The sequence below is a fragment of the Alternaria incomplexa genome (assembly GCF_024043165.1).
Source record: "Alternaria incomplexa strain BMP 0042 chromosome Unknown scaffold_10, whole genome shotgun sequence".
Classification (NCBI taxonomy): domain Eukaryota; kingdom Fungi; phylum Ascomycota; class Dothideomycetes; order Pleosporales; family Pleosporaceae; genus Alternaria; species Alternaria incomplexa.
In genome coordinates this window covers 530,349-544,887 of record NW_026249859.1, presented here as the reverse complement: position 1 = coordinate 544,887, position 14,539 = coordinate 530,349, and the positions used below count along the sequence as shown (strand labels likewise).

Below are 14,539 nucleotides of genomic sequence, written 5' to 3'. Positions count from 1 at the left end.
AAATAGCTACGTCCTAGGATCCCAGATCGCGTTTCCGCCGACGATAGAGGACGCAGTAAGTTCCACCCGGGAACTTGGGTACCGGTATCTATGGGTTGACAGATATGTGAGACAACACGCATACTTCATCAATCTGAACTGACGGATCAGTGCATCGATCAAAAGGATACCGACGATAAAAAGGAGCAGATCAATCAGATGGGCCGGATCTATGCCAGTGCGCAAGTGACCATTGCTGCTGCTGCTGGCGTGGACCCCACCCATGGCCTTGTAGGCATCAGCAGAGATCGCTCAACGCTATTGGCTCGAGAGCCAGTCGGAAGCTCCCGATATCTATGTCAAATTCCTCAGTCAGCTCAACATTATATCATACGCTCTCCTTGGTTCTCGAGGGCCTGGACATTCCAAGAAGGATATCTCTCGAAGAGAATTTTATGCTTTACAGAGGGTGAAGCAGTTTTCACTTGCAAGTCCCATGACTTGATTATGGAAAGTGGCCAAAACTCCCGGGTGCACGGTGATTGGTACGGAACGGTCAATGGAACAATTATCAGAACAGCACTGAGCACCCAAGGCAATTGTCTTTCTCATGCGAGTAAAATCATGGAGACATATTCGGCAAGGGTACGAGGGCACGATTCTGATGCGCTGAATGCCATTTTCGGTATCTTAAACGTTCTTCGGCATGGTAATCCACCGGTCTATCATAACTGGGGGGTTCCTTTTACGATTACCCGGCGACCGGACGTTGCTCACAGCACCGATAGTACCGTATCCATTTCTCTGGATTGGCAACATCTCGACAACGCCCGTCGTCTTCCTGAGTTCCCGAGCTGGTCAACCCTAGGATGGATAGGGGAAATCTACCACCATCGCGAATCACAAGTTACATCCCACTTCATGATTAAGTACTGGTCGGGCGACCGATATCGAGAGCTGGACGAAGGCACCTGCGATCTAGACTATACATACCGTCTAGATGGCACTCATCAATCTCAATATCTAGAGATCATGACGGATGTTGTACAAGTTGAGCTACAGTTCCGGAGCCGCACGTATTTCCTCAAACCTACTTTCCTCAGACGGAAGAGAGATGAGGATCAGGAGGCAAACTGGACGAACGAAAACATGACATGTCCGTTCTTTCGGGTGGTACTGGACGATGAGAAAAATTTTGATGCCACATTACCCGTCTTGTGCTCTACAACGACTCCCCTTGATTTCGTCTCCGGTTCTTGGGGTTCCTTCCAGGACAGACACCGAATATTTCTCTTCTTTCAAAAAGGAGTAAAGTCCTACGAGCGGATTGGTGTCTGTGACCCTGATGTGTATACTATCGGCAGTGATGGACATATGATAAAGGACGACAAAAACATGTGGGAATTTGTCCCACCCGGAGAGCCAGGTGCCTGGGATCAAGTCGCTGAGAGACGTACCTTTCTTCTTGGCTAGACAGTTTCGCACACATTCTTGCGCTTCAGAATATACTTCTTACCGTAGTATAATCTTCTCGCGAACTTGATGCTTCTTCGATCATTGACGCACTTGTGACCGTGGTGGCTATGCATCATCATCAGTGTTGCTCAGCCTCGTCCGGATTGGGTAAAGCGGCAAATGGCCTGGGGCGTCATTTCCCGGCGTGAGCTGCTGCTGCCTGCAAGCCTTCCCCACCAATTTTCATCTCGGTATATCCTGCTTCGCTTGCACTTCACATTGTTTTTGGATTTGCTATCCTTCACGATCTTTTTGTTGCAGCGTGCATGATCCAGCCCTCCGCTGATGCATGCACCGCATTGCTTTGAGCGTATCGCTGTTTTGATGTTGCGCAGCGCGTACAAACCCACGTCCCCACTTCAACATCGACCACAGGCTCGCCATGGCAAGTGAGAAGAGACACCCATCGATCGACAATGGGACTCATACATGCGAGCGTTGTGCGCCTATCAACTTCACCAACCTTGACAAAACTGCATTCGAACGTCTTGAGACGCTCATCTACATCGATGATCTGTCACAACCCTTGACAGATCGACACTGCCATATTTGTCAGATCCTGCAAGACACCATAGATGTGCACCGCTTGCAGTATACATCTGTTCGCGTGAGTTGGAGACGCCGCCGGGATGATGGAGATCCCATGGGAACACTCGAATTCCAGTACTCAAAGGGAGACACCCGCAAAACCTTGAAGCCCGATCTGACAGTATATGACGATATGGCTCGTCCGGGGCGTGCCAAAACACAGAATTCACCCAGGCGTGTCGATTTCGAACAAGTCAAGACATGGGTCCATGCGTGCAAACTGTCGCATTCTCTTTGCACTACCAACTTTTCGGAAGGGCTCGAGAGCCTTCGTGTTATCGATTGTGTTACTATGAACGTAATTCCTGCCCCAAAAGACTGCGTTTACGTTGCTCTCTCATATGTTTGGGGTGATTCCGCAACATGCAACATCTCAAGGTCTTCTGCACTACTAGAACAGATGCCACTTACTATTAAAAACAGCCTTGATGCCACTCTGATGCTCGGATATCGATATCTGTGGGTCGACAAATACGTATGTTGGAAGACTGCTGTCTTGGGCAGATCGCGGCTGATGTAGTACCTAGTGCATCGACCAAGGGAACGCTGCAGATAAGCATGATCAGATAAATCAGATGGGCGACATATACTCTTCGGCAGCGGTCACACTTGTCGCGGCTGCCGGCGCAAACTCATCGTATGGCCTACCTGGTGTTGAACGCGATCGCGAGCACCCTCGACATGATGTCACACTCGGGCGTCTACGATTCGTCACTACCTACAAATGGAACATCGATGAAATATATCATTCGGCTTGGTGCTCACGTGCTTGGACGTTTCAGGAAGGCTATATGTCAAAACGCAGGCTATACTTCACGGACACAAGGCTCTTCTACATCTGTAGTCAAGAGGTGTACTGTGATGCCGAGACGGGTTCCAAAGTCGCATGGTATGACACTCTGAGCCACCTTTCTCCCTCTCTTCCCAACAATGGCTTGGAGGTGGACCTTAAAAGTAATATTCTCACGGAATATACGCGCCGCAAGTTGACATTCAACTCAGACGCACTGAACGGCATAGTGGGCGTCTTAAACACGTTTAGCAAAGCTGGAACACCTATCTTCCACACATGGGGAGTCACCTTTGGCGGACTACCCATGGGTATTGCGCCATATCATTTGCTTATTACGTTGACCTGGTTTCACGACGTGCCATGTCTTCGGCGGGAGGCCTTTCCTAGCTGGTCCCCTTTGGGTTGGGAAGGGGTCGCCAAGTATGGCTACAGCCCGCCGCCCATGATCTCGCGGTCGTTCCAAGTCGAAGTGTGGGACAAAAGCAAGTTCATCCAACTTTCCAAAGTAGAAGAGAATCTACACCAGCGAGTCGGCGCCGAAATTCTGGAGAAGTCGCGTTACCTCAAGATCACGGCAAAGCTCAGTTGGCTCGAACTCCGTTATTTCTCGGCGAACGAATTGCTTTCAATCGACATGTCAAGTGTCGCAGTCGATGAGCTGCCCTGGCTCATTAAACCTCGGGCAGGTTTTCATGTGCGAGTTCCGACTGGTGACAATGTCGAGGTATATGCAAGTATGCTGCCATGCTGGGATTCTGAGCCAGTCCATTCCCTTGACTCGATTCGAGTCCCCTGTGCGTTGATCCCGGCAGGTGATGGATCATTATCAATGGCTGTAATGATGCTCCGAAATCACGACACTCATTATGAACGAATTGGTTATTTCAATTTCCTACAGACGTATGCGGGCAGGTTTAACTTCTTGTTCAAGGACGATAATGGAGCTCTGACAGTGGAGAAATTACTGGGAGATCTCCACTCGTACAGCGATGAGAAGCTTGCAAGAGACTTCAATTATCCAGAGATGCAAACGTTTCTACTCGGCTAGCTCAAGCGCGCTTGAGAGGGTCTGTCCCGATGTAAGCTTCACAGGATATTCTGGCGTCGACACATCAATTATGAGATGAATCTCCTGGCGACGACATGAGATCAATATAACAATCCGCGATTGTAGATACAATTTTGCAGCGGCCATATCCGCCAAAGTCCTACGTACACCAATTACAAGAACACAAACCCGCCGCACCACACGCCCAAAACTTGACAAGGAGACATAGCATCTCGATCATGAGAGTATCACCACCCGACCGCTCAAATAATCCCCGCATAATCCCCCACCCTCCACCTAACCGCCCACTCCTTGACCGCCTCAAAATCCCTACAAACCCTCTCCGTCCCCCACCCCTTCGTCGCAACGCCCAACAGTCCATCTTCATCAACCTCCTCCTTTGTATCTTCCAGATTGGTATCAGCAGCGCAAATAAGGGCCTGGCGCAGGTACTCGAAGCAATGCTGGATGTGGTCGGGATCGTCGTGCTCTTCGCCGGAGCTGAGAAGCGCTTCTATGAAGGGGTTCGGTGTGAATGTGGGGGTAGAGTGGTGCTCGTGACTGCTGGAGGTGGTTTCGATTTTGATGTGGGGCGGGCTTAGTGGTGAGCGTTGGGATTCGTGGTGTTGGTGTTTGGAGAGGAGGTAGGAGTTTTTGTAGTACATTTGTCGGAGACCGTGCTGGACGGAGTTAGCGGGGTGTTTTGCCGCGGTGGTAGGGAGAAAGGGAGCTTACTAGACAATGCAGCTCGTGGAAGACGGACATGGATTTGATCTCTTTCGCTAGCTTGGGATGTTGGACGAACGCTCGTCCTTTTGGTATCAGGCTTTTCCACATCTTCTCCGTCTCAGCGCTAGGTTCACCGGCGAAACTCTCGTTGAGCGACCAGACGACCTTTTCGATCCTGCGGTGTGGACTGCCATACGGCGCTGGTGATTGGTCAGTATTGCGACACATTCCGAGCCAACAGACCGGTCCGGTGGACAAGGAATCGATAGGAAACTGCGGAAAGCTTACTAAGGTATCCATCGATATCGTGTTCAATATTGAGCAGTCTGCTGAAGCCAAGGCCGATTGAAAGGCCGAGAAATGCGACAAAGATGTACCCACATGCGTGCACGAGGCACGAACGAAGCGACCGACGAGGACTTTTACCTAGCGAGAGCTCTTTGTCTGCATCGCATTCCTCTCGAAGTGTAGAACTTGGAGAGATGCATGCATCGCTTTCGCCATCGGTGGCGCCATGAAACAAACGGTGATACGACGAACTCTTCTTTGCAAAGGGATTGAGGTTCGGCATTACGGCAACTTGCCAATACTCTTGACATGCAGAGTGGAGCAGAATTGAATGCTTTGGAGAATTGAAGCGATATTTACATATCAGACGAATAGATTAATTCTATTCGTGATGTTGGGGAATGTATTCAGAGCCTAAACGGGTAAGCCCTGGGACACGGGAAGGATCAGCGTAGATTGGGCGACCGGTGGGGAAAGCAGTAAAGACAACTTGATTTGGTACATGATTAAGCGCTAGACCATTAATTCTCCGCGCTGGGCGCCATGACGCTGCCGTCACCAAGGGGTATCATACAATTTCTCGCCATTTGTAGGGACGTCTGAAACTCAACGCCACCGTACAAGCCATGTCCAAGGCCTAGACCACCAACGGCTGGATCGTCGTAGGTTGTAGGGATCGGGTTCGCAGAAGAGAGGCTAATTCAGCTTCTTGTTGCCGACGGTAACCTGTTTGCCCTGGCTGCGCTGGTACTTGAGGAAGCCGAAGACTGCGGCGGCGACCACGCCCAGCATAAGGACGTTGCCTATAGTGTTGTTAGTTTCCAAATCGATCGAGTGCGCGAGTCAAATGTCGTCAGCCAACTCACCGAGTACGAAGCTAACGATACCGCCAGCAAGGTCCACGAGACCACGGAAGAAGTTAACCACGAGGTCGATCATCTCCAACACGAAGTTGAGAGCGAACTGGACCGTCTTCTGGACTAGCGCGCCGGCAGTGGTGATGAAGGACCATACGAGCTCGACCATGGACGAGACGAGATCGCTGAGGGCGTTGACGATGGAAGACATGTTGGTTCGGTTGGGCTTGTGAGTAATGGCGGGCGAGTGGTGTGGTATCACAGGTCTGAGGTGGAGTAGTTGATGGCAATAGTGGGGTGGTGGAGTGTAAGAGAGAAGGCTGTATCTGCCAGATATGCAGTGTTTGGTCCTGTGCGACAGTGCGACAGTGCGACAAGGCGCGACTTCCGTTAAGACAGTTTGGTTGCTGCCAAAACACGGGGATGACGCGGGGCCTACGTTAACACAGGCAGCACTTCCTGTTTCACATAGCTGCTGCCGTGGATGTGTAGGCCTGCATCCTGCCCGCCTTCCATGGGCAGCCTGGTTGGCTAGTCGGGTGAATAGCCGTTGTTGTGGTGAGATGTGACGTCACGGGTGTAACGTGGGTGAACGCCTGTTTGTAGGCAACGACAGGGGAGCATGACGAATCAAAAAATGACAGAGAAGGAGCGACAGTGATTGGAGGAAGGAGAGAAACAACGAGTCGAAGAAATGATGAATGCTCGGTTAAGGCTGGAGAGGTTGGTACGTTGCGAGGAAGATCCATGTCTTGGCTAGTCGCGATGGTCTAGAACACGTGCCTGATAATCTCTCGAAGTAAGGCTACCTGGCCTTGAAGAAGAAGATTGTTGCGACAAGGCTGTTCGGATTTGATATCCGTGTTGTTGTTGGAGAGTTCGTCGGCGCTTTTGGGGAGGTGCAGCCCTGCTTGCGTCATGGCGGCTCGGCTCAAAGCGGAACCTTCGTCCCACCGTGACTTCCTTCGTATCACGGCATCGCGACACAATGTCAGGCACACTCGACAAGCTGCTAGCAAAAGGCAAGGCGAAGCTCTCAGAGTTCACTGGGCAGCCTCCCGGGGGCCATCACCAGCAAGGCCACCCGAACCAAGGCTATCCAGGCCAACAGGGCTATCCGGGCCAGCAGCCTCCCCCGGGCTACCAACAACCTGCTCCAGGCTATCAGCAGCCACCTCAGGGCTACCAGCAGCCACCCCAAGGCTATCCCGCGCCAAATCCAGGGCAGTACTCTGGCAGCCAGTATCCTCCGCAATTCCCACCCCAAAACCAGCAATGGGGGCAGCAGAATCAACAGCAGAACCAATGGGGCGCAACCCCTCAGCAGCAATGGGGCCCGCCGCCTCCGCAGCAGCAGCCCCTCGCACCGCCCGTTCCCCAGGGTAGCAAGCCCCAATCTCCAGCACCTGGCGGCCCCCCGCCTATTCCTCAGAACCGACCGAACTCTGCGCAGCCTCCGCCACCCCAGAACCTCCCTCCGCCACAGGGCCAGAGCGTGTACTGGAAGCCGTCATTCGACATCAAGACACCCGTGTCGCAGAACTTCCGGTACGAGATCGGCGACCATGGCTGGGGCAACAACGAGAAGCAGATGTACACGGATAAACCCGAGAACTCGTTTCATCACGACAACCGCCTGATCGTGCGCGCACTAGTACAGAACGGCAGCTACACCTCTGCGCGTCTGACCTCACACCAGACGCTGTCGCGGCCGCGCGGATACTTGACAGCGACCTGTCTACCTCCGTCTGCACCAGGGATATGGCCTGCATACTGGATGCTGCCCGCAGACCCGTTCAAATGGCCGACTGACGGCGAGGTCGACCTTGCTGAGAGCTGGAACGGCGAGACGGAGAACCACTCGTGCCTACATTGGGGCTCCTACACCGGCGAAGATGCACAGAAGCATCGCGTTGTCAAGACGTCTCTTCCAGACCTGGCACGGCAACCGCATACCTATGGCTTCGCTTGGATCGAAGAAGAGGGCATACCTGGGTGGAGAGGGCGCATGATCTGGTACATCGACAACTACCCAGTCATGAAGGGTTGTATTCCAGAGGGCACACGCCGCATGGAAGACTTCAGGATTCTCATCAACATCGCCATGGGCGGCACCGTAAACCAGGGAAAGCTGCCTGCTGAAGGGTATTACGACTTCGTCATTAGCGATCTCAAGATGTGCGAGGAACCCCATGGCGGATGGCAACAATTCGAACATGCGTGGAACAGCACGCCTGAAGGCAAGGCAATGTAGCAAGGCTTGGTAGCAGCTACCTAGTATATCACGTTTGGGTCTCTACCCAATATCACTCCGTTAACTGTGCCCTTTCTATCCTTTCACCTTCCCGAGTTTGTCCGCCTGTGCACAAGTCAGGATCATAGATCAGGTCGTCGAGGAAGGGCTAAGTCGAGCCTAACAAGTGTTCTAGAGAGAGAAGGAAGCGCTCTGGCAGTTTGTCAAGCATTGACAAACTACTCCTTCCACGAGTATAACTGCAGGCCGGGTTCAGCACAGTAACCAGCAGCCCTACCACCTGATTTTCAACTCGATAGCCACAACACGAAGCAGCTCCACTACAGTATTCAGCAAACATGACGACCGACAAGGACATGGCTTCAATGACTACTTCTCGCCGAAGCAACAGCTTCATGGACTTGCCTGGCGGTGAGCAACATTTACCTTATTGCTCTATGAATTCGCGCTAATTTGACTCAAGAGCTACGGAACAATGTCTACTCATTTTGCAAGAACGAAGGCATCGTGGATATGAAACGTCCCCAAGACAGCCACCCTGGCCTACGGATCGATCGCACCCGTCATCAATTCTTAGGCCTTACTCAGGTCTCGAGGACGCTTCGAAGCGAGTTTGGGGCTTTGTACCGCGAACAACTTCAACTCCGGGTGGACGCACGACACATCTACGAATACCTCGCAATGGTCATCCAGGCATACGGCCGAGTAGAGGGAGGCGTCGAGGCCTGTATATGCCCAATATTTGCCAACATCATGCTTGATCTTGGCCCCGGAGTCAATGATCGAAACGAATACTATCTGGATATCCTCCCGCTGCTGCGGATACGCTCAGAGAGACCATCCTTCATATGCGAGTTCGATTTCTCCACAGAGGTTGACATCACTCACGTCCCAACCGACCCTGGTCAACCCTGCAGCCAGTTTATATCAGAGGTGTACGGCTCGTTGCTTGTACAGGATCTAAACAATATTCTCAGTGGGCCAAAGACATTAGCAACGGTCCGACCCGAAAACAATAATGTAGATGCCGCAATCCTTTATCTCAAAACTCTGGGTGTGCGAGACGCCAGATTCAATGGGGGCCCTTATCCAGTAGTCTCGACGCCATTTCTCGACCTCTGGCTTACGGCAGATCCTCCGTGGGGCTCCAAGCGCGAGCCTATCATTCACTTGGCGGGCCTCGAAACGATGGATTTTCTCAAGAATGCTGGCTTGGCTGATGTCCGTATACTGGACGTCCGGACGAATTGCTGCAAGCCGGAGGATTGGTATGAATGGCTGCATCCTGGGGTGCCCAGCTGAGGCACCCAGCGCTAGATCCGTGCTAGCCGAATAGACACTAGCGTCTCTTTACTCCTTCTTGTTGACTATTTGTGTTTGCGTTATCTCTCTGCAACCTTACCCCCTACCCAGATAAACTGTGAACCAAACGCAGTAATTTTCTTTCGCATTTGCCGTCGAGACCAATTTTGTTCGCTCATTTGAACGCCATCACAATGTCCACGTCAACGTTTCTATCTCTGCCTGGCGAGATTCGCAACCGCATCTACGAATACTGCGTCGAACCAAAACCTCGGCAACTTCCTCGCATGCCTAAGCGTCCGAGGAAGCATTACAGAAATACTCGCTACGGACTATATGGCAGCCTCCGCAACGTGTGCAAGCAAACGCGTGCAGAATTTGGGCCAATGTACATGGCCGAAACTGTCCATGTTGTCCATCAAGTCACGGCAAATAGATTTCTCTACTCGTTGTATCCCGAATTGAGGCAGCAAAATGAACTTGCGAGCGAGCAACTTCCGTCAGGCTGCCAGACTGACAAGCATCATGCGTCAACTAGCGTCTCTGGCCTACAAGGCAACATCCAAATCATCACGTACTTTGGCCACGAATACGACGCGACACCACTCATACATCTTTGCGTAAAGAATCCCGCTTTCAAAGTCAGCTTCACAGACGCCAGCGCGTGCCTCCGTCTCGGCTGCCTCGTCAACGACTTCTTCGCTACTATCTCGTCCGGCGCTTTTCGTCCGCACATGAAGCGTATCCAAAGGATTGCGATCACGTGCAGCACTCGGCCTGAAATCACCCTCATTCTCCCATGCTCGGTGGGAGATGATCTTATGGCACATTTTGGTGACCCACGGCAGGCATTGAATGAGATGGGTGCACCGCCTATGGACGCGTTTGCTGTCGTTTTCAAGGACGGCACTGGTAGGCTGTACGAGCACTCCACACCGCGGGCTTGATTCAAACCTTATGCGACTAGCGCATTCGTGTTGACATCCAACAATATTTGGGTCGCATATAGGTAGACATTCTGGGTCGTGTTTCTTGCGAGGGTCCATAATTTCGAAGGAACCAATTTCGTAGAAGAACGTACCACTTCCCAAACAGTCAAGCGCGTTTGCTCGTTGATTACGTATCTCACGTGAAGGTGAAGCCCCGCACCCGCGGACCCCACAGTACATGCAGGTACCCGATAACACGCGCTACCTTATTGCTTGGCAGCCGTACCATGGTTCACCTGGTCAGGCGCTTCCTTCTATTCTCACTTCACCACAGACTCTTCTCACACACAACACAAGCTGGTAGATGGATCACCTACACATGTACGTTACCCTCACACTCAGCCATCCGGGACTAACTTTAGCAGCAGCGACTCAGAAATCGACGAGGAGTATCCGCTCATGGCCTCCGTAGAAGCGCAGATGCGGGATGTTACCATGAGCGCATCAAACAGCCGCTTTCTGAACCTTCCAGGTGGTGTGTACGTCCTCCCAACCACCCAGAACCTAGCTAAGTCAGTACCTACAGAACTACGCAATAAGATATACAGCTTCTGCATCGATGCAGACCCCGTCCCACTGCGTCTCCGTCACGATGACCCGATCAAACCGGTAGGAGGATGGCGCTGCTTTACACAGACGTGTCGGCAAATCCGAAAGGAGTTCCATATCATCTACATGACTGAAACTGCGTTCCGCCTAGAATCCACTTACCACTACGCCCGATACATCCGCGATTTCTATCCGCCTAGCGATGAGGCCACGATGCTGCGCTACCGTGGACACATCATCAGCGTAGTTGGACATGGCCGCGACGAGGATATGGATGTAGACGAGTTCTATGATGCAGACATCGCGCGCGTAGTCTCGCTTGTCGCGCGCTCACCAAAGCTCCGCTTTACCTTCGAACTCCAGAAGGATCTGAAGAAACACAACAACGGAGTTTGTATCGCACAGGTGAACAGTATGCTCGCGTTATTCGCTGATCAATCCCACTCAAAGTGGCGCGAGATGGCCAATTCGATCAAGGAAATGAGGCTCCGGGTTCGATTTCACAGCTCTGCACTCCGAATCACCATGGATCAACACATGGCTAGGAAGTGGAAGCCTACGGCTTACGAGATGTGGAATGAAGCAGCTCAGCCTACGCGTGGCATACGTGAATTTAGGCTCGCATACCCTGACCCGAACCCCCAGGAGCGTTCATACGGGTATCGGCACAGTTTTTGGTTCGACGATGATAAGGATAAGACTAAAAGTTGGTTTTGGCGATTGTGAGTAGTATGCAGAGGGCAAAGGGGGATGATGGTACTCATATGCTAGCTTTGGTTGACAGCTGAGACATGCGCCGAGGCAGCCTGGCGTCGTCTTTGGAACCTATGACAAGGTGTCCTGGATTATCACCCAGTGTTTCATCTTTCACAATGCAAGGGGCTATACTACGACGTCCTGTGTGGTCTCAGGTCGGGTGCGTCGACATGGAAGTAGACGCACTCAGTGCCACGACCTTTCGAAATAGATAGCACTTTACAATATACCTCTACACTCCCGATCTCATGTCCATCTTGACAAATACTTCGTCGGCCGGAGTGGCCAAACATTCTTACAATGCCCCTCTATCGAAGCATGAACATCCAGTCCCTTTCTCTTCATCCAACCCATACTTTCCGCAAACTTATCAACAAATCCCTCGTCGCGAACCATCACCTCGGGAACAATAACCTCGCTCGTAAGCCTCCCAGGTGCCTTCCCACTCTTAAACACGACCACAACCCTCACTATAGTCACGCCGTAGTCAAGACTCCCTCTTCCAGCATGAATCACGACTTCCGCGACATCGCCGCTTCCAATACAAGTCACCCAACGTGCGTCGTCAAAGCCCAATATAGAATCCAGCTGCACCTTCATCATCGTCGGCTGCTTTAGATAGCTATGACACGGCCTAAACGATATCGACGCTCTTCCAGTCGGATAACTACAATGCCGAATCCGCAGCAAAGGTAGTACATCCAGTCTAAGTCGCTCTACCAACTGATCCTCGATAACCAGATCAATGCGTCTAGGCACGTATTCTACTGGCCGAGAAGGCCCGTAAGCAAAGTCAACGTAGCGGAGCCAGGGTTTAATACTGATAGTGAGCTCTTGTTGGCGGAGGGCCAAGGGTCGGTATTCTTTGCGCATTTGCCGGCATACTTGGCTTGGTTTTATCATGCGGAACCAGGCGGATGTGCTGTGGCTCCAGGAACTGTAGAGGACGGGTGATTTGAAGAGCTCGATGGGGTGGTGCTGGGATAGTAGCACGTATTTGTAGATTTGGTTGCGGAGTTCTGGGGTGTGTTAGGTGGGGTACGCATATGTTGTTGTGGCGACATACCAGCGGGTAACAGTAGAAGCCTTGACGTGATGGGCTCTGGGTCGCTTGCTGGCGGAGTGGTTTTGGGTACATTCCGGCGCTTGTTCATCTTCCTGAAGATGTGTAGCAGTTGGCCGTGAGTACTCCTTGGCGACGAATGATCGGAGTCGATGGTATCTGGCATTGCGAGGCTCACGGGGTGATCTTTTGATGACATCTTTCATGATGACAGGCAGGAGATGCTACACAGCAACCTGGGCCAGAGCTATGACTCTTTGTAGTTCGTATAGCACACCGGCACAAGGCGCAGTTGTGGGGCTGGAGTAAGCGCTGTCCCCAATCGAGCGGACATGCAAGTGCACCAGGGCATGGTCAAGCGAATATCCGGCCAGAGACTGTCAGAGGCATCAGGATCATCTTTACACGACTCTGATCTCATAGGGTTCTTGTTTTTTTCGGCGGTGAATGTAAACCGTGAATGCAAACGCTTTTGTAGACTACCTAGGTAGGTGACGTCACAGCAAACGCGAGACCCTGAATGTTTACCGTCCGTATCTCGCATCCGTGTGCAAACAACAATAACAACAACAAAAGCTTCCAACAGTACTTGTGCAGCGTCCAGAACGTCACTATGGATCGCTACACGCCCGAGCTCTCGATGCTTCGCCTGAAACGACGCCGTAACGACGACGTCCTGTCCAGCAGTCGCCTTCCGCGAGCGAAGAAGGTCGCGTATACTCCAACAGGTATTTTCGACATTATGCGTCTCTCAGCAGGTTAGTACATATATGGCGAAATGTCGCAAAGCGGAAGACTGACGTCCATCCAGAGCTCCGCAATCAAATCTACGAGTACGCTGTCGCAGAGGTACCCTCTCAGCTACTCACACCAGTCCATGGACCTCGTGATCGCGGCGCCGCAGGCATCGCGTTGACACAAGTCTCCCGCCAAGTAACTTATCATGCGAGATGGATACGAGACACGTACTGATCTAGCATGTCCACGTGTTAGGTACGTTCCGAGTACCGACCAATGTGGCTTGAACGCGCCAAGTTCGTCATCGATTGGCACTCTGTCCACGCGTTCCTCGAGAGCTTCTACCCGAACGAAGAAGAGTATGGAAGCGGTCCCAAGAAGCTCATTATTCAGTACGAGACGGCTTTCGACTGCACGCTCGATCGACCAACAGAGATCATCCATCTAGTCCGACTGGGCTTGGCTTTCAAGGGCTTGGAGATACTCATTATCGAGGAGGATGAGTGCATATGTCTTGCCGGGAAATCTATCACCAAGCTAGTACAGTATGGTGGTCCTACACGTCCGAACTCCGTTCAGCAAGACACTGCTTTGGTCAAGGAAGCAAAGCTCAAGTGGCGAGTAGCTGTGCAGGAGTACGATGTGACGAGTGTAGCTATCATTATCCCTGCCTTGTATGTGGCTGTGGAGGTCAGTGTTGGGGTCACTGAAAAGTTTCTCTCAACACTTGGTACTGATGATCTTAACGGGATATTGAACGAGACAATGGTCTGATAGGCCTTCCATCGGTATGATGCAGGCACCTCATACAAGAAACAAACTGAACAGGTCTGCAGGCTACATTAAGCCAAAACCTTGCAAATGCGCTGACCCAGCGCCAACGTAGGCTCCAGGCTGTTCAGTTTTTTCCTAGGTTGGCGTGGAGGTGAGGAATAGGGCCCCTCTGCACAGGAAGAAAGAATTAGAACGTAGCCAGAAAGTCGACATTGCCTTTCGGTTTTGTTGGTTCTGATCTGTAGATTAATGTAGCCTACGGTGCACATATTCAATTCTACTTTCCAAGGTTTCGTCTGAGGTGCGCAGGTGGGGCC

The 14,539-nt window shown here is 51.9% G+C and overlaps 5 protein-coding genes across 5 annotated transcripts; 3 read left to right on the top strand and 2 right to left on the bottom strand.

Annotated features, from left to right (window-relative positions):
• Positions 1-4,186: 4,186 nt before the first annotated feature.
• J4E90_007065 (uncharacterized protein) lies at positions 4,187-5,223 on the bottom strand (the record flags this gene model as incomplete). Its single annotated transcript, XM_051436606.1, has 3 exons — positions 4,187-4,603; positions 4,659-4,852; positions 5,193-5,223. The coding sequence occupies 3 exons, from the start codon at positions 5,221-5,223 to the stop codon at positions 4,187-4,189; spliced, it is 642 nt and encodes a 213-aa protein (XP_051289352.1).
• A 413-nt stretch (positions 5,224-5,636) lies between these two features.
• J4E90_007064 (uncharacterized protein) lies at positions 5,637-6,008 on the bottom strand (the record flags this gene model as incomplete). Its single annotated transcript, XM_051436605.1, has 2 exons — positions 5,637-5,743; positions 5,807-6,008. The coding sequence occupies 2 exons, from the start codon at positions 6,006-6,008 to the stop codon at positions 5,637-5,639; spliced, it is 309 nt and encodes a 102-aa protein (XP_051289351.1).
• Positions 6,009-6,785: 777 nt separating this feature from the next.
• Positions 6,786-8,051, top strand: J4E90_007063 (uncharacterized protein; the record flags this gene model as incomplete). The annotated part of the gene is made up of 1 exon (XM_051436604.1): positions 6,786-8,051. The coding sequence occupies one exon, from the start codon at positions 6,786-6,788 to the stop codon at positions 8,049-8,051; it is 1,266 nt and encodes a 421-aa protein (XP_051289350.1).
• A 2,469-nt stretch (positions 8,052-10,520) lies between these two features.
• J4E90_007062 (uncharacterized protein) lies at positions 10,521-11,617 on the top strand (the record flags this gene model as incomplete). Its single annotated transcript, XM_051436603.1, has 2 exons — positions 10,521-10,526; positions 10,685-11,617. 2 exons carry the CDS (start codon positions 10,521-10,523, stop codon positions 11,615-11,617), a joined length of 939 nt encoding a protein of 312 aa, XP_051289349.1.
• A 1,706-nt stretch (positions 11,618-13,323) lies between these two features.
• Positions 13,324-14,222, top strand: J4E90_007061 (uncharacterized protein; the record flags this gene model as incomplete). The annotated part of the gene is made up of 3 exons (XM_051436602.1): positions 13,324-13,468; positions 13,522-13,643; positions 13,704-14,222. The coding sequence occupies 3 exons, from the start codon at positions 13,324-13,326 to the stop codon at positions 14,220-14,222; spliced, it is 786 nt and encodes a 261-aa protein (XP_051289348.1).
• Positions 14,223-14,539: the final 317 nt, after the last annotated feature.